The sequence below is a fragment of the Panthera pardus genome, unplaced genomic scaffold (assembly GCF_024362965.1).
Source record: "Panthera pardus isolate Hobbes unplaced genomic scaffold, ASM2436296v1 HiC_scaffold_1, whole genome shotgun sequence".
Taxonomy (NCBI): domain Eukaryota; kingdom Metazoa; phylum Chordata; class Mammalia; order Carnivora; family Felidae; genus Panthera; species Panthera pardus.
The window spans coordinates 39,956,628-39,982,074 of record NW_026526654.1 but is presented as its reverse complement, the minus strand read 5'-3'; the positions used below and the strand labels follow the sequence as shown (position 1 = coordinate 39,982,074).

At 40.2% G+C, this 25,447-nt stretch overlaps 2 protein-coding genes across 17 annotated transcripts in view; one reads left to right on the top strand and one right to left on the bottom strand.

Moving 5' to 3' along the window:
* MYCBP2 (MYC binding protein 2) overlaps positions 1 to 13,078 on the bottom strand; it is a 284,243-nt gene extending 271,165 nt beyond the window's left edge. For 13 of the 15 annotated variants that reach the window (XM_053896144.1, XM_053896165.1, XM_053896259.1 and 10 more), the window contains exon 1: positions 12,468 to 13,075. In XM_053896144.1, coding sequence (XP_053752119.1) covers positions 12,468 to 12,769 — 302 coding nt within the window. In that variant the 5' untranslated portion in view covers positions 12,770 to 13,075. Of the gene's footprint in view, positions 1 to 12,467 lie in introns of all 15 variants that reach the window. The other 2 variants (XM_053896509.1, XM_053896544.1) reach the window with 1 other exon arrangement.
* Positions 13,079 to 13,168: 90 nt separating this feature from the next.
* SCEL (sciellin) overlaps positions 13,169 to 25,447 on the top strand; it is a 321,637-nt gene continuing 309,358 nt past the window's right edge. For both annotated transcript variants that reach the window (XM_019444130.2, XM_019444129.2), the window contains exon 1: positions 13,169 to 13,305. The gene's annotated coding sequence lies outside the window, so the exon portion shown is untranslated. The remainder of the gene's footprint in view (positions 13,306 to 25,447) is intronic.

The following is a 25,447-nucleotide window of genomic DNA, read 5'->3' as shown; positions in this document are numbered from 1 at the left end:
TCTTTGAACTTATAAACAAAATTGAGAAACTTCTGGCTAATCTGATCAAACAAAAAAGAAAACTCAAACATGAAGAATGAAAAAGGGATTATCACCACAAATGTCACATAGAAAATACTAGAACAATGTTATGAGTAACTTTCTGCCAAAATGTTCAACAATTTAGATGAAATGGACAAATTTTTCTAAAACCACAAGTTACCAAAATTGACATAAGAAATAAAAAATTTGAATATCCCTATATCTATTAAAGAAAGAAACTAAATTTGTTAAAAGCATCCCCAAAAGATAATTCAGATGGTATCCCTGATGAATTCTATCATATATTCAAAAAGAAATGAGACCAATTTCATGGAAACTTTAAAAATACTCCTTTAAAAATACAGATTACTGCCCAAATCATTTTATGAGACAAGAATACCTATAATACTAAAACCTGACAAAGACATTAACAGAACAATACCCTTCATAAATCTAAACCCAAAAATTCTTAACAAAATATTACCAAATTCAACAATACATCACATTGGGAGAAAGTTTTATACCAGGAATGCCAGGTTGACTTAACATTCAAAAATTAATTTAATTTTTCCCTTCTTTCTCTTAACATATAATAATTTCAACAAATGCAGAACAGGTATTTGCCAAAATTCAAAACACATTTATGATAAAAACTATCAGCAAAGTAGGAATATTAAAGAACTTCCTCAAATTGGAAAGACCATCAAAACACCCACAGTTTACATCGTGATACTGAAAGACTGAAAGACTAATTTGTAATTATTTCCTCTTCAGATTAAGGAACAAGGAAAGATGGAACTTTCACCACTTCTATTCAGCATTGTTATGGAGATTCTTGTCACTGGAATAAAAGTTGGAGGAACATTTCTGATTTCCGGAAATCAGAAAGAATGATAATTGATTTTAGAACATTCCAGAAAATCTACAAAACAACCATTAAAATTAATTCACAGCATTCACTACAGTCCATCTATTACACTACAAAGATTCACTTGCTTCATACAAATTCTGGGAAAAGCTCCTCCAGAATTCTGGTTGGTTCTTATTTCCTGGAGAAACTTTTCAGAGGAAGTAAAGTAGGACAAACTAAAGACCCCACCACTGTGTTTCAGATGGTTTCAAGGCCAAAACATAGTTATAACCTGTTTTCTGCTAGTAATTTCAGATTCCCTTCATCTTTGGCTAGCATTTCTGCTGGTCCAGGTGGCTGATCTTGTGAGGCAGTCACCAGGCCTTGCTCATGTCCATTTACCATTATAACTGGACCAGAAAGTACCAAGAGACACCCAGCAGATCACCTGTGTGCCAAACCCCCAAGCTCCCTCATGTAACAGCAGCTCTACCTTCTCCCAATGATCTGATACATTAGCCCTGGGCAACTCCTTTCCCTAGAAATGGAGTGTCAAGTCCCAGAGGTAGCCATGCCTAAAAGTGAAACAGGACTCTGTAGTTTCTTCTGTTGGAAATGTTTCTCTTCTGAAAGCCAGGACCTTTTAAACCCCTACTGCTCAGCTACAGAGAGGAAGCATAAATTCCCCAGTGGATCACTAGAGAGTGATGCTAAGTGGAGTCACTCCTATTGCCATGTGTAATGGTTCCAGCTAGGAACCTTGCAGGGTATAATGTTAAATTGTAGGGTATCATCATCAGTTGTACCATCAAAAGATGTTTTGCTGCTCTATCTGGTCAGAAACTTCTTGATGTGGTGCATGATGGAACAGATGGATCCCCTGATTGCTAAAAAAGTGGGTTGTTTACTCTGAAATGTTATGTGGGATCTTATGCTGATGGATCAAACACTCTGTAAGCCCTCAAACAGTAGCCAATGGTTGAGCCCCTGCAAGCTATAAAGGCAAACTCATACTTAAAACAAGTGTCAAGTCCAGTCAAAATGAATCATGGTCTCTGTAGAGGATGGTTAGATTCCACTACTCAGGCAGGACATTCAGCAACTCAGTTGCTGAAGGAGTATTGATAAGTAGAAGTCTGTTATTGGGTCTTTGCATAGCCATCATCAGTAATTTTTCCACAACACTTATAGGCCGAAAGAAACACCTAACAGTAGTGTTTATTAACTAGTTAGATCTAAATAAGTAATAAGAATTTATGTCCTATAAACTTAACCATTTGGAAAAAAACACATAAATTGAAAGAAAAATATTTTTATTTTGTTCTTGAATAGCCATAATTGCTTAAGAATAGGACATGTACGGGGTGCCTGGGTGGCTCAGTAGGTTAAGCCTCCTACTCTGGCTCAGGTCATGATCTCACAGCTCATGAGTTCGAGCCCCATGTCGGGCTCTGTGCCGACAGCTCAGAGCCTGGAGCCTGCTTCAGATTCTATGTCTCCTTCTCTCTCTCCACCCACCCCCCCCCCCCCACTAGCACTCTGTCTCTCCCCCGCCCCCCTCTCTCTCACAAATAAACATTAGGAAAAAATTAAAAAAAAAAGAACAGGACATATACAATGCTAAACACTGCACAACTTCTCAAACTTGGAATCAGATTGAACACGCCACCCTCCTTTTCTGTTTCACACTAATTTGTGTGCAGTGGTTGATTTGTATCACAGCAACTACCAAAAATGCAACCTCAAAAAGATATGGCATCACCAAAAAGAATGTAGCATGACCTAATGTCAAAACTGCGAACAACTTTGGGGTGCCTGGCTGGCTCAGTGAGTTGATCATCTGAGTCTTGATCTCAGCTCAGGTCATGATCTCACAGTTCATGAGTTCGAGCCCCGAACACTGAGCTGATAGTGTGGAGTCTCCTTGGGATTCTGCCTCTCCCTCTCTCTGTCTTTCCCCATCTCTCTCAACATAGATAAACTTAAAAAAAAAAAAAAAAAAGAACAAAAACTGTGAACAACCTCAAGCTAGTTATTTGTGACAGATGCTAACATGTTTCCTTTGAAATTCTGAAATATCCCATGGTATTCCTATGTGTCTGCTGTGGTGTTTCAGGGTGCCTCAGTGCAGTTTGGGAATCACTTAGCACACACATGTGTATACCCATGCATGTGCACTTCCTTTCTTACCTTAGTGGGCCCAGCACCTCCCACTAGGCTCTCCTATGACCTAACTCTAGTTATTGATTTGATGATAGCCAGTAGAGGAGAGAAAAGATGAGGACAGTAAGGGCAGCATAGTCCAGGAAACTACCCTCTAGGCTAGAAGAAGCCCACTTTTGCAGGCCCAAAGAGCTTGACAGAATTTGGGGTTTCAAGGTTTTCAAGTGTATCAACTCAGATGTCCCATCTGAAGAGTTAGGGTCCTATTCATTTCCAACTAAAGCAGACACTGGCATAGAAGACTTGTTGAGAATTCAACCCACCCTGGAGTTCTGCTACCCTTGAATTAAGTCTTGGGCCTAATCTTTAGCTTTTTTTTTTCTTTCTGTTGTATAAGATGAGATTCTTTACATGATGCTAAAGAAATAACTTAACTTTCTCATTTTGCCCCCAATTACCTTCTGCCTTTGCTTTTCTCCAATCTATCAACATCAATCATCAACAACCATCTGATTATACTGTCCTAAGTAATAACTTCCCTGAACTTCTAAAAAGCTTAAAATATTTGTACCCACCAGTGCATTCCTTCTACAGGAATTCCATTCCAATTCACCACTACTGAAAGTTTAACAATTGCACAGCCACACTGTATGCCAACGGTTATTAGTATTGGCACTCCATCTACAACCCACAGTGGGTCTAGCTCTAAAACCCCATTTTAAAGTCTACTTCCTCAGATCACTCCTGGCACCACAACTATCTTAGTTAAGGCTCCCCCAGGAAACAGACTCTGAAATCGAGATGTGCACACCAGGAGTTTACTGGGGAATATCCTCTGAACCAACAACTGTAGGAGAGTGAAGGAAGTAAGATGGAACAGAGGAATGAGCTGAATTGTAATGCAGTCACAGGAAGACCTCAGCCAATCCCATGTGGACCTCTGGTGTTGGGATAGATCTTCAAGGTTGTTCTGCCTTAGGGTAAGAGGGCCAGAGATTTATATCCCTAAAGAGTACATGTACTGGGTAGAGGCTGACCCTGCAGAAGAGGCATGACTTTGAGGGAAGCAGTTCTCTTGGCTCAGGGAAAGCTTGGAAAAGGACTTAGCCGGCAGTTTTAGCTGCCAGTATTCCCAACAGCTAGGAGCACTTGTACATGAACAAAGGGATCTGGGTGGTGAACCAAGCACCCACCACACCACTACTGGATTATTACACTATTTTAGCTAATGAGAGGAGAGAATTAGCATTTACCCTGCCTTCTCAGGAGGAACCACAGTTCATCATCAGTTGATGAGAGAAACTCTTTTTCGCAGAAGAGCACCAGCTCAAAAATACAGAAAGAATTAACAGAAGTATAAAAATCATCATTTTGAAACCCCTAATGAGATAATTGACTCAGAGAAGGATTATCAAAGAATGCTAAAACCATTAGTGAAAGATATTCACAGTGAGTGTACCGAAGTTATGACCTATGATTACCTGCTTATTGCACATGAAAAAAGGATACATTTACAGAGGAGAGATCTACTGGGTACCATCTTGCCAAAGTAATTAGACTGAGCATTATTAAACAGTGACACAACCTGAAAACATCTGGATAGGATGCAATATGTAATACTCAGTCCTATAAGCCAAATATTCTTGCTAAAAAATGTGTAACCAAAACTTAATGAAGCTTAAATCCTAACTGCCATTTATAGGAAATACAGGGATAGAAGACATGGAGACTAACAGTATCTGAGGTCCTGCCCTTAAGGAGCTAGATTTATAAGACATTCTAGAAAAGATAAAATATTAGTGACACAAAACTGATCCATGGTAGCCAGGGGCTAGTGGTAGGAGGGAATTTCCTGAAGAAACTTTTTAGAATGATGGAAATGTTCTGTACTTGACTGTGGTGATGGTCCTAAGACTCTTCAAATAAACACTTTATTTTTTTTTTTTTATGTTTATTTTTGAGAGACAGAGAGACAGAACGCAAGCAAGGGAGGGGCAGAGAGAGAGGGAGACCTAGAATCCGAAACAGGCTCCAGGCTCTGAGCTATCAGCACACAGCCCAAAGCGGGGCTTGAACTCACAAACCGTGAGATCATGACCTGAGCCAAAGTCAGAGGCTTAACCGAATGAGCTACCGAGGGACCCCCTCAAATGAACACTTGAAAAGGGTAAAATTTATTATACACAAATTAAACCCTGATTAACCTGACTCCTCTCCAAAAAGCTGAATATTTAATGTTTTTTAATTAAAAAGAGTATTTTGACTACTCTTGATTTTTTTAAACAAGTATCTCAAAATGCAAAAGTATTTTTAAGTTAACATTTTCATTTTATTTTTAAGCCTAAACACAAGATTTTCTCTTATCTTAAGTTAGGGCTAATTTATTTCATATTTCATATTTCTACCTACCAATATGCCAACAGAGCAGTTTTTGCCTTAAAAACAGGATTCCAGAGATGTAAGAGCTATATGAAACAAATTATTACCTAATCATAAATACAGATATACAAACTCTAATCCAATCCCACATCACTAAAATACTCCTACAGTAACATCTCTTTATCGTTCAAAACCATCAATGTCTACTGAATAAAATGTAATTTGTACCTTGCTGTTCAAGCTGTCTCACCCTCTAACCACAGTCTCCATTTCCAAAATGAATTCCCACGGCTCTCCCTCATGAACACCTACATGATAGCTCTAACAGAACTCTTAATATTACCTGCACATAAACTGTACTTTCTCACCTTTTGCTCATGCTTTCACGCCAGCCCAGAATGCCATTTTCTTTAACACTTTTGTAAGTACCTGTCTTTGTATTTTTCACCATTACCCAGATAATAAACTCAAGTGTAGAAACTATGTCTTATACAGCTTTATTGGGCCAATGGTTAGCACCAAGTAGTAATCCCTCAACTTTGTTGGACTGACTACTTAACCTCTTAAAACCAAAATCCCATGCATCTGATATAAAAAGGCTAAAGGAACTAAGTGGGTTTAGCTTAAAGAAAAGCAATTCCCCATTTTAACCATAATCTCTATTGTTTCTACTTTGTTATTCTACCACTTCAACCGACATACCCTGACTCTTCTGTATCTCCTGGTCTATCACTCCCCTCCTTGACATCACTTTCATTTTTACCGAAGGATCAATCAATGTCACCAAACTTTCGCTTTCTTTTTTTTTTGACCTCCAGTCACACTTTAACCTTGAACCAATTCAACCAACAGCTTTCCCATTTCTTTGTTGAGTGGAAAAACTTACAATATCATGCTGATTAGAGTTTTAAATATATAATTTTAATAGTAACAATAGTGGCAGCTGCTGACATTTAATGAACATTACCCTGTACTAACACAATGTGCTTTTAATAGTCCTATAAGGTTACAGCTAAAGAAACAGACAAAGAAATGCAATTAACTTGCCCAACTTAGAAAAAGGTAGAACTGGGATTTGAACCAAGGCAGTCTGCCTCTAAGGTAAATTTAGCCACAGAGCTATAGTTCTTCCCAAATGCAATGCTATACTGGCATTCACATACAGAAACGATCAAATATTCCTTTACTCATTTCCAGTTCAACCTTTTCCTCAAGCCAATGTTCCAATTTTGATTCATTCATTTGTATAAAAAATATATTTATTGAGTCAATGAATAAATGAAATCATTATTCTCACATTCATCACAGTCACTGAGACCAAAAATTAGAATAAAACCTGATTTTTGCCCCATCTTTAAGTCCTCAAATGCCATATGTCCCCTCACTCTCAGCAGAAATCAACAATATTTAACAGCACTTAATGTGTCAAGCACTTTACATATATGGATTGGTTTAATCTACAAAACAATCCTCATTATTATTATCCCCATTCTACATACAAGAAAAGTAAGGCATAAACAAAGACAAAAGTAAACAAGCGGGACTATATCAAAATAAAAAGTTTCTGCACAGCAAAGGAAACTATCAATAAAATGAAAAGGCAAACTACAAAATTTGAGAAAATATATGCAAACCATATACCTGATAAGAGGCTAATATCTAAAATATATAAGGAACTCATATATTCCAACAGGAAAAACAAATAGCAATGATAAACCAATTAAAAATGGACAGAGGATCTGAAAAGATATTTTTCCAAAGAAGACATACAGTTGGCCAATAGGCACATGAAAATATGCTCAGTATCACTAGTCATTAGGGAAATGCAAATCAAAACCACGATGAGATTATTACCTCACACATAGAATGGCTATGATCAAAAACAAGAAATAACAAGTGTTGGCAAAAATGTAGAGAAAAGAAAAACCCGTGCACTATTGATGGAAATGTAAACTGGGCAGCCACTGCGGAAAACAATATGGAGGTTCCTTGGGCACCTGGGTGGCTCAGTCGGTTAAGCATTTGACTCTTGATTTCGGGTCAGGTCATGATCTCACATTAGTGAGATCAAGACCCACTTTAGGCTCCACACTGAGCGCAGAGCCTGCTTAGGATTCTTTCACTCCCTCTAAAATAAAATTAAATAATTAATTAATTTTAAAAAAAGGAAGAAAAAACAGTATGGAGGTTCCTCAAAAATTAGAAAACAGGGTAGCCTGGGTGGCTCAATCAGTTGAGCACCTGACTTTGGTTCAGGTCATGATTTCATGGTTCGTGGGTTCAAGCCCCACATTGGGCTCTGTTGCTGACAGTTTGGAGCCTGCTTTCGATTCTGTGTCTCCCTCTCTGTCCCTGCCCTGCTCATGCTCTGTCTGTCTCTGGGTCTCAAAAATAAACATTAAAAAAAATGTTGTTTTTTTTTTTAATTAGAAAATAGAACTACCATATGATCTAGCAATTCCTCATTAGAGTATTTTTCCAAAGTAAATGAAAACACTAACTCAAAAGATATCTGCACCCCATGTTCACTGCAGCATTACTTACAATAGCCAAGACATGGAAGCAAACTAAGTATCTATCAATGGATGAACAGATTAAGAAAATGTGGTATATAAGGGTGCCTGAGTGGTTCAGTCTGTTAAGCTTCCAACTTCAGCTCAGGTCATGATCTCACCGTTCGTGAGTTCAAGCCCCACATGGGGGTCTGTGCTGACAGCTCAGAACCTGGAGCCTGCTTTGGATTCTCTGTCTTCCTCTCTCTCTCTCTGCCCCTCCCCCGTGTGTGTCTCTCTCTCTCTCAAAAATAAACATTGAAAAAAAAGAAAATGTGGTATATATACACGACTGAACATTATTCAGGCATAAAAAAAGAAATCTTGCCATTTACAACAGCATGGATAAATCTTGAGGGCATTGTGCTAGATGAAATAAGTCAGGAAAGACAAATACCATAAGATCTTATCTATACGTGAAATGTAAAACCAAACAAAAAACCTAAACTCATAAATTAACAGAGAACAACCTGGTAGCTGGGACGGAGATGTGTGGTGGGTAAAAACAGGTATAGGTGTTCACAAGGTAAGGTTATAAAATAAGTAAGTCATGACGATGCAATGTACAGTGTGGTGACTATCGTTAATAATACTGTATTGTATACTTGAAAGTTGCTAAGAGAGTAAATCTTAAGAGTTCTCATCACAAGAAAAAAAAAGTTTTAAGTATGTGGTGATAGATGTTTATGCCTGTTGTGGTGATCATTTTACAATATATACAAAAATGGAATTATCATGTGGTACACCTGAAACTAACATGTTACATGCCAATTATTTCACAATAAAATTTTTCTTAAAAAAATCTGAAGCATATAAGTTATATAATGTACCTAAGGTCACACAGCTAAAAAGTGGTAGAGCCAGGTTTTAAAACCAGTCTAGCTTCTGGGGTGCCTGGGTGGCTCAGAGGGTTAAACAACCACCTCTTGATTTCGGCTCAGGTAATGATCTCACAGTTCATGAGATAGAGCCCCCTGTCAGGCTCTGCATAGATAGTGAGGTACCTCTCTTCCTCTCTCTCTGCCCCTCCCTCCCTCCCAAAATAAATAAACATTAAAAAAATAATAATAAACTCATAAAACTAAACTAGCTTCAGAGTCCAAGCTCTTAACAACTTCACTAGAATGCCATCAAAGTCACTGACTCCATTAGGCTTGGATCCCTCAACTACTCTACAGGACATCTAAAACATAATTCACAGTAATTCATTCAACAATGACTGTTATCTCGTTTGCCTTGTTTTTTCCTTGAACACAAGCTTCTTTCCACCTCAGAGCCTTTATAATTTCCTAAAACACTCTTACTCTAGATCTGACTTCCCATTATTATGATTCAACTTAAAGGTCTACTGCCAAAGAAACCTACCCTGACCACCCTACCTAAAATAGCTCCCCCACTATAAATCATCTATCAAATGAAATCAGTTTTCTTTCTTTCATAGTTACGTATCACTACCTGAAACTATCAGTTGTTTATTTCTCCCCTCTAGTGTGGAAGTTCTAAGAGAGTAGAGACCTTTTCTGTTTTGCTCACTGCTACGTCTTCAGCACATAAAACAGAGCCTGGCACACAGAAGACATTTGGTATTTACAGAATGGATGCCAAAAATTGTGCTATACATTGGGATTACTAAGATGAATATGATGTAAGTCTTACGCTCAATCAACTCTAGTCTTTATTCAATGGCTAACCTCTTTACCTGACATCTTAAACTTGTCCCTGAGATCTCTCTGACTTCTCTTACATCAATTATCTCCTCTCTCACTTCTTTTTTTTTTTTTTTTTTAATTTTTTTTTTCAACATTTTTTATTTTATTTTTGGGACAGAGAGAGACAGAGCATGAACGGGGGAGGGGCGGAGAGAGAGGGAGACACAGAATCGGAAACAGGCTCCAGGCTCCGAGCCATCAGCCCAGAGCCTGACGCGGGGCTCGAACTCACGGACCGCGAGATCGTGACCTGGCTGAAGTCGGACGCTTAACCGACTGCGCCACCCAGGCGCCCCCCTCTCTCACTTCTTTAATTTCTCTTTCTCCACATACTGAACATTTCCCAGCCACTCTTCCATATTTGAATATCCTTCCCTCAACCCTGCAACTCCATTACCCCAACATCTCCTAATGACTCCTCACCACATCTATGACCACTTCCTCAACAGTCATCAGTGACCTGGAAAGTGTTCTCACTTTTTTAAGGAGTTAACACTGCTAAGGACTTTCAATCCACTTTCTTAGGACCAGAGCTGCGACTGTCTCACAGCTGTCTTAACTTTTTATTATCTTTTTTTTTTTCAACTTCCTTTACTGTCTCCTTTTTCTCACACCTTTAAATTTGAAGCTCACTAGAGCTTCATCCTCTATTCTTGCTCCCTTCTCTGTCTGCTAGATCTCTTCTTCTACTCAAACTCAACTAGTACCCCTATTCAAATAATTATCCTATTCATTCACAACCTAAATCCTAGCTCCACTAGCCCCATCATATTTAATAAGAAATGTGATTGAATTCTTAAGCAAATATTCAATAAAGGATAGTTGCAGGCTGACTTAGATAAAATAATGTGAACTAAAATAAGCAATAATGTTCTAAACAAGCACTAGAAGGCAATATTACACAACTTAAGGCTGGTTTCCATGACTACTTCTCGAAATACTTGAATTTTTCATAAATTGTAATTGGCCGCTTGTACATAAATGGATCAAAGACTAAAAATCACTCATAAATTTTATATGTGTGATTAAAATACATTAATTTTGTCTAAAACTGTTAATCTAGTTCCAGATGCACAAAACTGTATTGTTACATAAGTATATGAGGAGAAAGTTAAAATAGGAATATATCAGTAGTAAATCCTAAGACTGGAAGAACATACAAAATAAATTTAAATTCTTTGAGAGGGATCTGTAAAGATGTACCACAATTCAGAGACTCACAGCTCAAAATTATACCCACCACAGAAAACTGTCTAGTGAGGTTCTGTGCTATTTTCAAAAACATGAGCAAGAAGTAGACTTGTGCCACTGTGGCCTTCAGTTTGGATAGCAGAAGGTAGTTACATATATTTACATCCATCTAATAAAACTGCCCAATCCTGTCAACAATTATAGACATGAGAAGACTGGTTTACCCAGAAGTGTGAACAAAGCTCCATCTTTACAACTCTGCAAAGGATAAGAACCCCAGTACACTAAGGTAAATTACAAACACCTGACTTACAGCCTAGGCCCTTTCATAATGAAAGAAAAGGGCATCTTCTTATTGTCTAACACACTGAACATTCAATAAATACCATAAACTCTCTGTAACTCATTTGACAAAATACTACTATGCTTTCCCCATGTGTTGCAAGAAGCTGTGAGGAAAAAAAAATGATGAAGCCAACTCCCAATTACCACTGTCAAAGCCAAGCTGGTGAAACAAGTCAGTCATCATCCTTCGGGGTATGTGGCATGTAAGGACAAGGAAAAGAAAACAATAGGAAAGCCCTCAGCAAATACACACACACACACACACACACACACACACACACACACACACACATCTTAAGAAAAGGAAAATGAAAGTGATTTAATATCTTCTACATGGAGGAAGCTGAAGATGCAGCGAGCCTAGGATGAGATGTAGTAGCTACTCAAATTTTTTAGTTGGTGGGAGGTAAATATTGTATAACCAGTCATATTTTGAAGTTCTACAGCTTTCCCCTTTCCCCACAAAACCCCCTAACCCACTCTACTCTAAAGCCTATAAGTGACAGAGGAAATAGAACATAAGATGAAGGGAAATGGCCGATGGGACATCAGAACACAAGTGCAGCTGCAATCACATCTCTAGAATACCAAAAGGTCCAGTTACCAAAGTACAGCTCTAAAAATCTGTATCAAACACCTTTCACATCCACATAAATCTCCATCTGCATCCCTTTTGCATAAATCTTTTAAATTTAAACTCCATGCCTTATCCTAAAGCATGATTATCTAAAACTCATCCTATATATATGACACTATCCTTAACCTACACCACTGCTCCCGTCAGTGAAAGGCAGATTTTTTATGGGAGGTGGAAAGTGGAGGATGGAATACCATTGGGGGGTTGGGGTAAGAATACGTGCAAATACCATTGCGGCAGAGATACTGGAAACGCCACTTCCCTCACCACTTTTGCAAATTCTCTCCGTGCACTGCCCTCTTCCCCTCAACCAATCTCTCCTCCTTCCTCAACAATACACACACACGTGTCATAACCGACTGGTACCATCACCTTTTCTAGCATCCCATGCTACCTCCCATTCTCACTAACCCCCCACAAAGACAGTCACACATACACACAGAGCAGAAACTGTTGCCACCGCACCCTCCTATCTCAGTTAGTGCTTCTACCACCCAGCAACTAGCGCTTGTAGAAAGCTTAGTAACCAGGTACGTAGACACACTTACATACATGCACGCGCACACACACACACACACACACACGCGGTATGTGGCGCAAGAAGGACACTGAAGACGCACCTGGAGGCTGGGTGTCCAGCGCTGCTGCCCCCTTGGTCCCTGTCACTGAGCGCAGCTGTGTAAATCCTCCGGTAGCGGTCGGCCAGGGCCCGGCCTGACAGCAGCAGCTGGTAGTGACCCCGGGAGTCCGCGGCCGGCAGCCCCAGCCCCAGCCCAGCGGCAGCCAAGGAGCCCTCAGGAACCGGCATGAACAGCGCCCCCGGCGCCGGGGAGGAAGAGATGGTGGCGGCTGGGAAGAATCCGTCCCCGCCGGGCCCCGAGGAGGCGGCGGCGGGGGAGGCAGTCGCTGAGCACATCATCATCCTCGCAGCCGCCGCCGCCGCCTCGTCCCCGCGGGCCGGGCAAGCAGACACGCGCGCGCACACACAGCCCTTTTCCAACGACGACGGCTCCGGAGGCGGCCTCTGGCTCCCGCAGCACGAGACTACAAAGACAGCGTCCTCCTTCTCCTCCTCCGTCTTCTCCTCCTCCCCCCTGCGCCGCCCTCGCCGCTACTGGGACCGCTCATCTAACCCCGCCACCTCGGGAGTGTGAGGAGGAGGCGGTGCCGCCGCTGCCGCCGCCGCCACCGCTGCCACCGCCGGGGCTACCCGCAATGGGAAGCTGCCGGCCGCACTGGGCATGCGCCACTCCTCGCACATGCTCAGTAACCCCAGGCCCTTTCCCTCCCCACCCCCCCCCCCCTCGCCACCACTCCCTCCGCCTCAGGGCTTTGGGTGTGGGGAGGTTGAGTGGTGAGGAATCTGAAAGAAAGCCACTTCTCCGGGTTTTACTAGCAGCTTGAGGAAGAGTAAGGAAAGCGCTGGGAAGGCTGTCAGCTACATGCTATTGGCATCAGGTAAAGGGGTTCCCTCCAGGTGGGAGAACTTGGACCAGAAAGAGGATATGTCCCACCACCAGGGAATGAGTGTCACGCACTCCTGCTACTTTTTTCTCAAAGGTTGTGCTGCCAACATGAAGATTTACTGGGAACAGTGCTGGGTAATTCAGAATCCAAGGCAAAGGAGGCCAGCTAAATTAGAAGTATCTCTGGCGATTTTCGTTTGTAGTTTTTATTATTAGGATTAAAATAGCTTTTACTTAAAAAAAAAAAAAACAGGTAGTAAGCTAGTGCATTCTTTTTTTCTATGAAAGTAGAATTGACAGATATGTGAGTATTCACAAGCCAGAATCATTCCTAAATTCTTGTTCTCAACATTTCATCATAGCTAAACTTTAATGTGATAGTACTTTTCTTACATATTATGTTGACTCCACATTCATCCTTTAGAGTGCACACTTATCTCTTGGCGGTGGTCACTTGATGGCTCATCTTTTTCTGTCCAGACTTAACATTTCTAGAGATAATTCTCAAATATGACCTGAAGCTATCACTCTGGCTATTTGGAACATCTGAAAATGTCATATCTGCCAAAGATCTTATCATTGTTGTCTATTAAAATGTGACATTTGCTGAGTCCCTTGTGTCAAGCTGTTCTACTAGTCCCTTCTAAGTAAGTGCACTAGAAATGTATGTGCCACTGAACCCTGACTGCTACTAAGTTTTAGCCTTTTGAGACTCAGTTTGAAGAGTTTGCCTAATTTATACTCCTGTCATTTTAAGTCCTATCATTACCATTTTCTTTATCTACTTACTAGTTCTTAAATCTATGCTTTTTCCATAAATGTCCTCCTCCTCCTAAAAAAAAAAAAAAAAAAAGCCTTTTTAGTGTTTTCAAAAGTACAAACAATGAGTGGGGAAATAAATTAATTCTAGCTTTTGGGGGGAGAGAGTGCTGAAGCAGTGCATTTTACCTAGGGCTTTAACAGATGGAGATCGTTTTGGTTAAAAAAAAAAAAAAAGATAGCTACAAGCAGGATAATGAAAATATAGGGACAAAGGACTGGCATGGGAAGTTGGTGTTTTAGCGCTGTGAGTAGCCCTGTTAAACAGGTTTTGTACTTGTTTCCTCAACTATGAGCTCATAAACAAGAGCTTCTTGTTTATCTTCGTGTCTTCCTCAGCCCCTAGCCTAGAAACTGGCACATAGTAGGTCACCAATAATTATTTGTTAAACTAAATTCCTGTCCTAATGCTTCAGCAGTTACAAACCTCAGCATTGAACAGGAAGTGCTCCAAACCTATAGACAAGGTATAGAGGCAATGAAAGGCTAGTAGAGTTAAAGGCCTGAACAAGTATGAACTGCAAGGGCTCTTTACTGTTGAGCAGCCAGCCAGGTAGCCAAAAGGCTCTGACAAACCAGAATTTAGATCCTGACTTTGCTATTTGTATGTCTTTGGGCAAGTTTCACCCTCTGAATAGTGGTCAAAAATAATATTGCATGAGATTGTGGAAGGATTTCAAACATCTAGGATGTCCACCTTGGCACACGGCTTTTCACAAATTGTAACACGCAAAACAAAACATACTAGACTTTTCCTGAGGACGGGAATGATATATGTGTCTGTTCCCACGTTACATTCCCAGCTCCTAGCACAGGCTCTAGCCCTAAGCAGAAGGGAACCAGGTATTGGCTGAATGAATGAATGAATGAATGTTGCCTGCACAGGAAAGCATTTCCAGTTCACGTTTAGGTGGTGGCTTGCGCAGTCTTTACCTTCTTGGAGTTTATAATAAAGATTGAACCCATCGGCTGCACTGTTCTCAGAGTTCCTCCTATCCCTTAATTTCGCTTCAGTTTTCACCGCGAGGCCCCTTTCTGAGCCTTCTGGGTACACGCAAAACCCGGTAACTGGATAATTTGCTAGGAACCCTGTTGTCGTTGAGTCGAGCAACTAGGCGTGCGCGGAGTCGCACACATGCTCACTTAGGTGGCCGAGAGTGGCGTTTCTGTTGCGGTTGGCCGCATTTCCTTCCACGGCAGTGGCAACAGCCGCTCCACTCTAAATTGATAGTCAATGCAGAGTTTTTTCTCCTCCTCCGCCTCCTCTTCCTGCCTGGGCACTGCGTGCTCCCTGGGCAATGCTACAGCTATTGCCGTGGCAGCTGGGCACTTGGGAAGGCTCCCAAGGGTTGGCAGGGAATGGAGCGCAAGCCGGGAACGAAAGGGCGTTAGGAATCACCCTTAATTCCACTGTCAAGGGGATTTGAAGGGAGGGTGGTCCCCAAGGCAAGTCGCTAGGGTCCACCTGAACCGTTGCTGCAGAAGGGAGATGTGGATTTCTCGCAACGTGCAAAGCAAGAGTCCCCGCCCGCCAATCCTGGGCTCACTGCTACTGGATGTCTTACACCGCCTAGGTGTTGAGATGGGGGTGGGGAGTCTTGTTATTACAGAAAATGCAGATTGAAAGAATATATAGAGAGTTTTGCTTTTGTTTTTCCAGCCCCAATGAGCGCCGCTCCTGTACTTTCCGCGCTGCCATCTTAGCTTTATCTTCTGGCCAGGCTGGGCGTGTGTGTGCCTTTGGTTCAGAGGAAGGGTGGAAGAGAGTGGGGGAGAGTGGAGGAAGCACTGGGCGGGTTGGGTGTCAGAATTGGCTAGACAGGACTTAAGGACGTCGCCCTGAAAGAATCACCCTCAAAGATTAACTAAGCTGAACTAAGGCATCCTGACTTTGCCCATTTTGTAAATGAAACACATGCGTAGTATTTTTTAGTCTTTGTGGTTGATAATCATGTTCATTTCTCAAAAGCATCTCTTGTCAACGATCATGTAAGACCCTGGCTTCTTCTTTCATAGGTATGATCACATATTTTGTCTCTTCCACTTGAAATAGCAAAGCTGGGAGTACAATTTTCTGAACTCCAAAGATTTAAGATTTTTGTACTCTATATCTGTATCTTTTTGTACTCTATCTTGTGTTTTTTTTTGTGTTTTGTTTTTTTTAAAGGAAGCCATCAGCACTGGTGTAGTAAATAGCAGGCAGAAACATAAATGAGAACAATGATAGATGTTGTTAATTTCATTTAAAAGGTTAATATTGTACCAATGCTATAGGATTACAAACACAGGAAGCACGCATATTATGAGGAACATCAAGACTACTGAAAATGTTGTGGTCAAGTCAGGAGTTTGGGTTTGTTTCCCAAATTTGTACAACAGTGTTGGAACATTTAAAAACAAAATTGGTGGGGCGCCTGGGTGGCTCAGTCCCTTAAGCAACTGACTTGGCTCAGGTCATGAGCTCCACGTCAGGCTCTGTGCTGACAGCTTAGAGCTTGGATCCTGCTTCTGATTCTGTGTCTGGTTCTCTCTCTGTTCCTCCCTGCTTGTTCTCTGTCTCTCTCTGTCTCTCAAAAATAAATAAATGTTGAAAAAAATTAAAAATAAATAAAAAAGAAAAACAAATTTGGTAGCTGAGACCATTTTAAAACAAACTTAGTAGCTGAGAACAATTTGGAGGGAAAAAATGCTCAAGTCTGAAGAGTGAAGAAATGTTTCACTCTTTGGTAACCTTACTTTAAGGACCCATGAGTCTACCTTCCTGATAAAATGACCACAAGCACTTTTAAATGAAAATTATTTTAGGTAATATATTTAATACTTCAAAATGAACAGAAAAAATTCAACATGGCTATTTAAATTTTTTTAAACAAAAATTACGTATTGGATCCCCTAGATATCTTGATGTCTTACTTTAAACAAATGTATTTTTATTTTTATTATTATTATTTTTTTTTTTAGGGGCTTAAGAGATTTAATTTCCTCATAGAAATTATTATTACAATAAATTAGTTATTTACAATGATGTCCTCTGACAATGGTATTTGAAAAGTGTATGACAAAATTCTGAGTGGATGCATTTAAGGATTTACAGGAGTGCTTCTCAAACTTTAATATGAATTTGAATCATCTGGGGATATCGATAAAAGGTAAATTCTGATTCAGTAGATCTGGGATGGGGCCAGAAATTCTGCATCTTCAAAAAGTTCCCAGATGACGTCCTGGAAGCTGTTTGAGTAGGAAGGATTTGGAATCCTTGGAGGCCCATTATAGATTTACATACCATTTACATCTAAACAGGAATTAACAACATGGGGATTTTAATGTCTTTTTATTTTTTTTTTTTATTTTTTTTATTTTTTAATATATGAAATTTACTGTCAAATTGGTTTCCATACAACACCCAGTGCTCATCCCAAAAGGTGCCCTCCTCAATACCCATCACCCACCCTGCCCTCCCTCCCACCCCCCATCAACCCTCAGTTTGTTCTCAGTTTTTAACAGTCTCTTATGCTTTGGCTCTCTCCCACTCTAACCTCTTTTTTTTTTTTTTTTTTTTTTTCCTTCCCCTCCCCCATGGGTTTCTGTTATGTTTCTCAGGATCCACATAAGAGTGAAACCATATGGTATCTGTCTTTCTCTGTATGGCTTATTTCACTTAGCATCACACTCTCCAGTTCCATCCATGTTGCTACAAAAGGCCATATTTCATTTTTTCTCATTGCCACGTAGTATTCCATTGTGTATATAAACCACAATTTCTTTATCCATTCATCAGTTGATGGACATTTAGGCTCTTTCCATAATTTGGCTATTGTTGAGAGTGCCGCTATAAACATTGGGGTACAGGTGCCCCTATGCATCAGTACTCCTGTATCCCTTGGATAAATTCCTAGCAGTGCTATTGCTGGGTAATAGGGTAGGTCTATTTTTAATTTTCTGAGGAACCTCCACACTGCTTTCCAGAGCGGCTGCACCAATTTGCATTCCCACCAACAGTGCAAGAGGGTTCCTGTTTCTCCACATCCTCTCCAGCATCTATAGTCTCCTGATTTCTTCATTTTGGCCACTCTGACTGGCGTGAGGTGATATCTGAGTGTGGTTTTGATTTGTATTTCCCTGATAAGGAGCAACGTTGAACATCTTTTCATGTGCCTGTTGGCCATCTGGATGTCTTCTTTAGAGAAGTGTCTATTCATGTTTTCTGCCCATTTCTTCACTGGGTTATTTGTTTTTCGGGTGTGGAGTTTGATGAGCTCTTTATAGATTTTGGATACTAGCCCTTTGTCCGATGTGTCATTTGCAAATATCTTTTCCCATTCCGTTGGTTGCCTTTTAGTTTTGTTGGTTGTTTCCTTTGCTGTGCAGAAGCTTTTTATCTTCATAAGGTCCCAGTAATTCACTTTTGCTTTTAATTCCCTTGCCTTTGGGGATGTGCCGAGTAAGAGATTGCTATGGCTGAGGTCAGAGAGGTCTTTTCCTGCTTTCTCCTCTAAGGTTTTGATGGTTTCCTGTCTCACATTCAGGTCCTTTATCCATTTTGAGTTTATTTTTGTGAATGGTGTGAGAAAGTGGTCTAGTTTCAACCTTCTGCATGTTGCTGTCCAGTTCTCCCAGCACCATTTTAAACAAATGTATTTTTAGAGCCTTGGAAGATTCAGTAATTTGTAGACATGAAGAGGCATGATTTTTTCTTTTTATTCATATTAGTTTCTAAAGATACAAATTTTATGTCTATGTTTTTCTATAAATAAAAAATTTAGATTCTAGGGAGCTTTAGGTAAATATGGATATTTCCAGCCCTGAAAAATTATTCTAAAATATTTTTTTATTTAAAAAAAAATTTTTTTTTAATGTTTATTTTTGAGAGAGAGAGTGAGACAGACCGTGAGCAGGGGAGGGCCAGGGAGAGGGAGACACAGAATTGGAAGCAGGCTCCAGGCTCTGAGCTCTGAGCTGTCAGCACAGAGCCCGAAGCAGGGCTTGAACCAGTAACCTCGAGAACATGACCTGAGCCGAAGTCGGACACCCAACCAACTGAGCCACCCAGGTGCCCCAATTCTAAAATATTTTTAAGTGAATCTATTCTTTGAAGTATATGAAATTCAGTAGTATATGAATATATACATATACTATGTATACATATACATAGTACATATACATATATATTTAAATGCAAATCATGTTTTAAAGATTTTATTGTTGTGATATATTTTAGACCAGAAGAAGCTTTCACAAATGATAAAGAAAGTCATATAAAGTATAATTGTTTGAAGGAGAAATGTAATAACCTTGCATTTTAACCTTGAAAACCTCAATGTAGTTTATAAATTATTAGGTTGGTCATTATTACTAAAGTTAAATAGTTTAATAATTAAATCATATCTCCCTAAACCCTAAAGGACTGTTGAAATTCTTATATATAATAGTAATTTTATCATATCAAATATATTATTTTGAAATATATTATTTATTTACAATAACATAATGTTTAAAAATATATTATTTTTAAGATAGTTCTTGGCTAATCCAGATATCAGGATATATCTAAATCGCTCTAAAATGATTATACTAGGCATGATCTTATTTTAAAGACATTTACCCTCTTTCAGGCTAAGTTTTCTCACCAATAATATGAGGGTAATAATAGCACCTACTTCATTAGATTCTTTGAAGATTAAGTTAAATAATATATATCAAGGACTTGCTTAGCACACCACCTGTCAGGCATAACTATTATTGTTAATAGTGTGTGTGGTCTCCCTTATTTGAGATGTGTCCCAACCTTTTGAGACAAACAGTTATACACTTTGAGTTATATACACTTGGATTTGGAAGTATTCTTTTTTAATGCTTATTTCTTTATTTTGAGGGAGAGACAGATAGTGAGCAGGGGAAGGGCAGAGAGAGCGGGAGATAGAATCCCAAGCAGGCACTACACTTACAGCTCAGAGCCTGATGCGAGCTTGAACTCATGAACCACAAGACCATGAGTTGAGCCGAAATCAAGAGTCCTACACTTACATGACTGAGCCACCCAGGTGTCCCTGGAAGTTATGTTTTTTAACAGAGCCCTATCCACAAACACAGATTTACTTTATCATGACATGACAAGAAGAATAGAATCCTAAGACTACTTGTTTCCCTAAAACACTCTGCTCTTAGATGATTTGTTAATTCACAAAACATATTGCTTACTTTCATTAAATTCAGTGAGTTTTTGGAATTCTGATGGTTACATTTTGACTAATAATAGTCAAAACAGATTATAGTTTCTTCTCAAGTGGCTTGTGGCTATGGTACACCTGTGGAATCAAAACTTACATATATCATCCATGGCTCACATTCTCTGTTAGTTTATATGTAATTAGCATAAAAGTCTTAGCCCCACCTAGTTCAATTTCCTGTTTTGATCAATATTTTTACTTTTGTATTTCAAAAGTAAAAATAGGTTGATTTACTAATTCTTTATAATTAACTCTCTCAAAAAGATTTTGCCCCTCTCATTTGCCATTTATTTTTATTTTTATTTTTTTATATTTTATTTAATTTTGAGAGAGAGAGTGGGAGAGGGGAGGATCTGTAGCAGGATCTGTGATAACAGCAGTGAGCCCAATGCAATGCTCGAACTCGTGAACCATGAGATCATGACCCGAGCCAAAGTTGTATGCTTAACAAACTGAGCCACCCAGTGCCTGAAGTTTGCCTTTTAGACTGCACCAGAAGCTGTTTAAAATGTTTTTAAAGCATATAATTCATGAAAAATAGTTCATACCTTCCTAAATTAATTTACGGTGACAGTATTTTCTTAGTTTAGACAAAATAATCATATCTGTATGATGTAACGTTTCGGGAACTAAAGTATTTATGGGCTAGAGCAAAGGCAACATTGCTTCTGGAGAAAAACTCACTTCCACACAAGTATTCCTAAAGTGCACCCCTAAATGCAGGAGGAATGGTGTGCCGGTAATTTGCTTATTTCCTCTTGAGTCAATTCCTCTCCATTTCCCTGCTCGGTACAACAAAGTGAGCCCTGCAAACCACATTTTTCAGGCTCCCTTGCCAGCTAGCTTCAAGTTAGATTAAGCCAATGAAGTGAGATGGATGATTAGTACCTGGGAAGAGGAGAGAAATCATGCTTCCCTTACCTACCACCATCACTATCTCTTTCTACTTTGGGCAACATCTCTGTGGTTCCAACTCCTGCTGGCAGCTTCTTCCATGTTCCAATTCCACCCAGGTAACCTCTGTTGTGGAACCACTTCTCATTGGGCATCCCCAGCTCCTGGAAGCTGGAAATAGCATCTCCTCCTTTGGTCTCTCCTGCCATAAGGATTGTAGTGGCTTCCTGCAGTTATCAATCTTTAGATGCCTCTGTCCTTCATTTGCCTTCTCAGCTCCTTCACTACTGATGCAATTAGTTCCTTATATTCAATTCCCTCTCTTAATTACTTGGCACACACTTTTCTGTTTTCCTGTTTGGACCCTAGTGATACAGATAGTTTTCTATCCAAATAGTAGTCTTGATTTGGCTTTTCAGCCAAATGATGGCATTTTATCATCTTGTATCTGGTCTTTAAAGCTTGTGCATATGACCTCAATCAGCAAAACAGAAACCTGATTTGAAAACCAAATTTATTGATTCACCACACCCATTTCAAATCTCCCTCTTCCTTGCCTGCCTCTACTTTAAAGACTGAAAAAAGTGAAATATTCTCTCTGTGAGCCTCTCCTGCACTTAGGGTTGGCTTTAGGACACAATTCAGGCCAGCAAGATAAAGGAGAATCCATTCTTCTTGTTTCTGTCTCTCTTTCCACTTCAAAGGTGGGCAGGATGGCTGACATTTGTAGCTATGAGACAAGAGCTACAAGATAAAGGCCAAGAGCATCACTGACATTGGCCTTGACATTATAAAGCCATTGAACAAAGTTTCAAACTAATTTTTATGCAAGAAAAAGAATTCTAAATTGTCTCAGCTACTGTTAATAAAGTATTTTTACTTGTAGCTAAAAATGTTCCTACTGGACATACCAGGTCCAACATCTTGTCAAAGAGTGTGTGCTCTCGCTAGCTTCCATGAGTAGTATGCCTGAAAGAAGAAATACTTACGAAAAAATAGTCAAAATCATAAAAATCCATTCATTCCCTGGGTCCTGAATTTTCTTGCTTTCTTCAAGTCAAACATCAGAAAGATCATGCCTTTGGATTTTTTTTTATGTCATGCCTTTGGATTTATTGAAGATTTCTACAGTGATGTACCTCTCAGATAACCTTCCAGGTCTGAGGCACTTATTCCCCCAGCTGCTGGGAGTGATGACTGCTGGCTGCTCATAGCTAAGTCCCTTTTCATAAGTTGCTCTTGGCTTTAGGGAACTGTCTCACCCAAGATTTCACTCCATTCCCAGGGGAGCCTGCATCAAATAACTGGTGGATGTGGTGTACAAAGACCTGGACCTTTGGACCTTAATTCAAGATATTCTGAACAGCCATCCCAGCTCCACAATTCTCCATGGAATTAGCTAAGGCCTTTGTTGCAACTGCACTGCAATTCCATTTCTTTCTCTCTTGGCCCATCCTGCTTTTCTCACTCATTCACAAGCAGTGTTGTTAAAAGCACTCCACAATAAATTTCCTGCAGGCAAGTCTCCATTTCTGTTTCCCAGGGAAACTGACTTAAGTCAGTTGGTATGGGGAGTGGTCTGAAGAAGTGAACTCTAAAATGGGATGTTGGATGGGGTGCCTGGGTGACTTAGTTGGTTAAGTGTCCAACTTTTGGTCCTGGTTCAGATCATGATCTCACGGTTTGTGAGATCGAGCCCCACGTCAGAGGCTACTTGGAATTCTCTCTTCCTCTCTCTTTGCCCTTCCCCCATGCTCCCTGTCTCGGTCTCTCTCTCTCAAAATAAGTAAGTAAACTTCAAAAACAAAACAAAGAGGGGCTCCTGGCTGACTCAGTCGATTGAGTGTCCGACTTCAGTTCAGGTCATGATCTCGCAGTTCGCGAGTTGGAACCACTCATCAGGCTCTGTGCTAACAACTCAGAACCTAGAGCCTGCTTCAGATTCTGTGTCTCCCTCTCTCTCTGCCCCTCCTCCACTCATGCTCTCTCTCTCTTTCTCTCAAAAGTAAATAAAAACATTTGAAAAATATTTTTAAAAATAAATTAAAATGGAAAGCTGGAACTGGATCATCCACTGGTTGGTTGGCAATGGGAACCACATCTGTGGTGGACAGTTTGTAAGGTGATCCCCTGATCTCCATCTCCTAATATACCTGCCCTTGTATAAGCATTTCCCCGTGTGTGTAGTTGGGACCTGAAAATTTCTTCTGACCAATAGAATATGGCAAAAATGACAAGCTGTACAAGATTACACGTATGTAATTAAGTTAATATTATATCATCACTTCCATCTTGCTGGAGACCCTCTCTTCCTTTGAAGGAACTTCAAAGGACTTTGAAGGAGCAAGCTGCCATGTGTGAGCCACCACACAGAGAGGTACACAAGGCAAAAAGTTGATGGTAGCCTCTGGCTAACAGCCCATAAGGACTGAGTGCCTCAGTCCAGCAGCCTGCAAGGAACTGAATTCTGCCAAAAACCATATGACTTTGGAAGTGTTTCCTTTCTTAGCTGAGTCTCAGATGAGATTGTGGCCCCAGTGGACACCTTGATTACAGCCTTGCAGAGGACAAAGCTAAGCCCTGCCCAGTCTTCTAATGTACAGAAACTGTCAGATAGTAAGTGTGTGATATAGTCAACCACTAAGTTTGTGACAATACTGTTGTGCAGCAACAAAAAACCCAATATATCATCACTGGTGGTAGACTGAGCATGACAGCTCTGAGATGGGTAGAACTGCATAATTGCTGAGACTCACTGGGGGTGAACTAAGGCGGGAGAGGTACAGACAGGATGCACTTATAATAGCCCAAGCTTTTGAGAGGCTTATGGAAAGTGTTCATTATAAAGTCATTAAAACTAGATTACTCTTGCTGAGCACCATAGATGCACTAGAGAGAGACAATGAAATGCTGAAAATTAGGATTCCAGTGGTCTGAGTCTTGTCCGACATCTACAAAGTAAAGGGTAAGTTATCACATCTCATACTTCCTACTACAAAGAAGGAGGGACAACACTTTCTAGGCTTCTCTGGGTCTGTAGGCATAATATTTACTTGAGAATATTGCTCTGACACATTTCCTGAATGACACAGATACCTGCCAAGAACAATGCAGTACTGCCTAGAACAATGAAGGGCTCCACATCATCTCTTGACTGTAGGAAAAGCAGTTTTGCTTCTTAGGTCATACAACATGACAGAGCCTATGATATTAGATGTATCAGTGGGAGAGAAATATGCTGCCGAATGAATGGGAAATTTCCATGGGAAAATCACAAAGAAAAGTCCAAGGGTTCTGGAGCAAGGCAAAAACAAATTTAACAACAGCAACAACAAAAATCATACACTTGAAAAATGGCTTCTGGTAGGCTATTTGGGCACTGATAGAGACAGAGCATCTTACCATGAGATGTCAAGTGGCTAGAAGTACCCATCAGGAGCTGAGTTTTATCAGTCCCATTACCTCATAAGGTCCAGTGGGCCCAGCAAAACCTATGGTAAAATATAAGTAATATATCCAAGATTGGGCATGAGCAGGGACAGAGCACAAGTAAGCTGCATGAATGGGTGGCCAGCTCCTGTGTCATCAACCATTATTGCAATGAGACCTGCCTCTAAGCTTAAACATATGGCTGCATGGGTTTAGGGAGTCCCTTAAGACTAACTGGTGGAGGAGAAAAGAAGCTGAGCTTGGTCTAAGTGCAGGTTAACTTGGTAAGTAGTTACAACTGAAATGAACTTCTTCTATACTGTGATCTGATAGTGATAAGGCAAAATCTTTCCAATAGTTTGCACTTCATGCATTGCCTAGGATCATCCATTTTGCGCATAAAGAGCAGTAGCCTGAAGTAAGACTCATAGGTAGTGGCAGATGGCTTGGGTGTTTGGTAGGGGCCTGGAAGTAAAAAGATTGAAAGATTGGGAAGGAAGCCTATGGAAGAGACATGAGAATGGACCTATGGGAGTGGGCGTGAAGTGTGGCAGTCTTTGAATCAAATCACATGATGATGCCTGTCAGAGAACATTCCATCATGACAGAGACAATGAATGACCACATAGACAGGATGACTCTGCTAGTTGATAATTAGCTAACCTCTGCTTTTGTTCACCCACTGGGGGCACAGAGAGCATGCACAGAGTAGCCATGGTGCAGAGATGGAGGTTATGCACAGAACATATAGTTCATGCTCTCCCT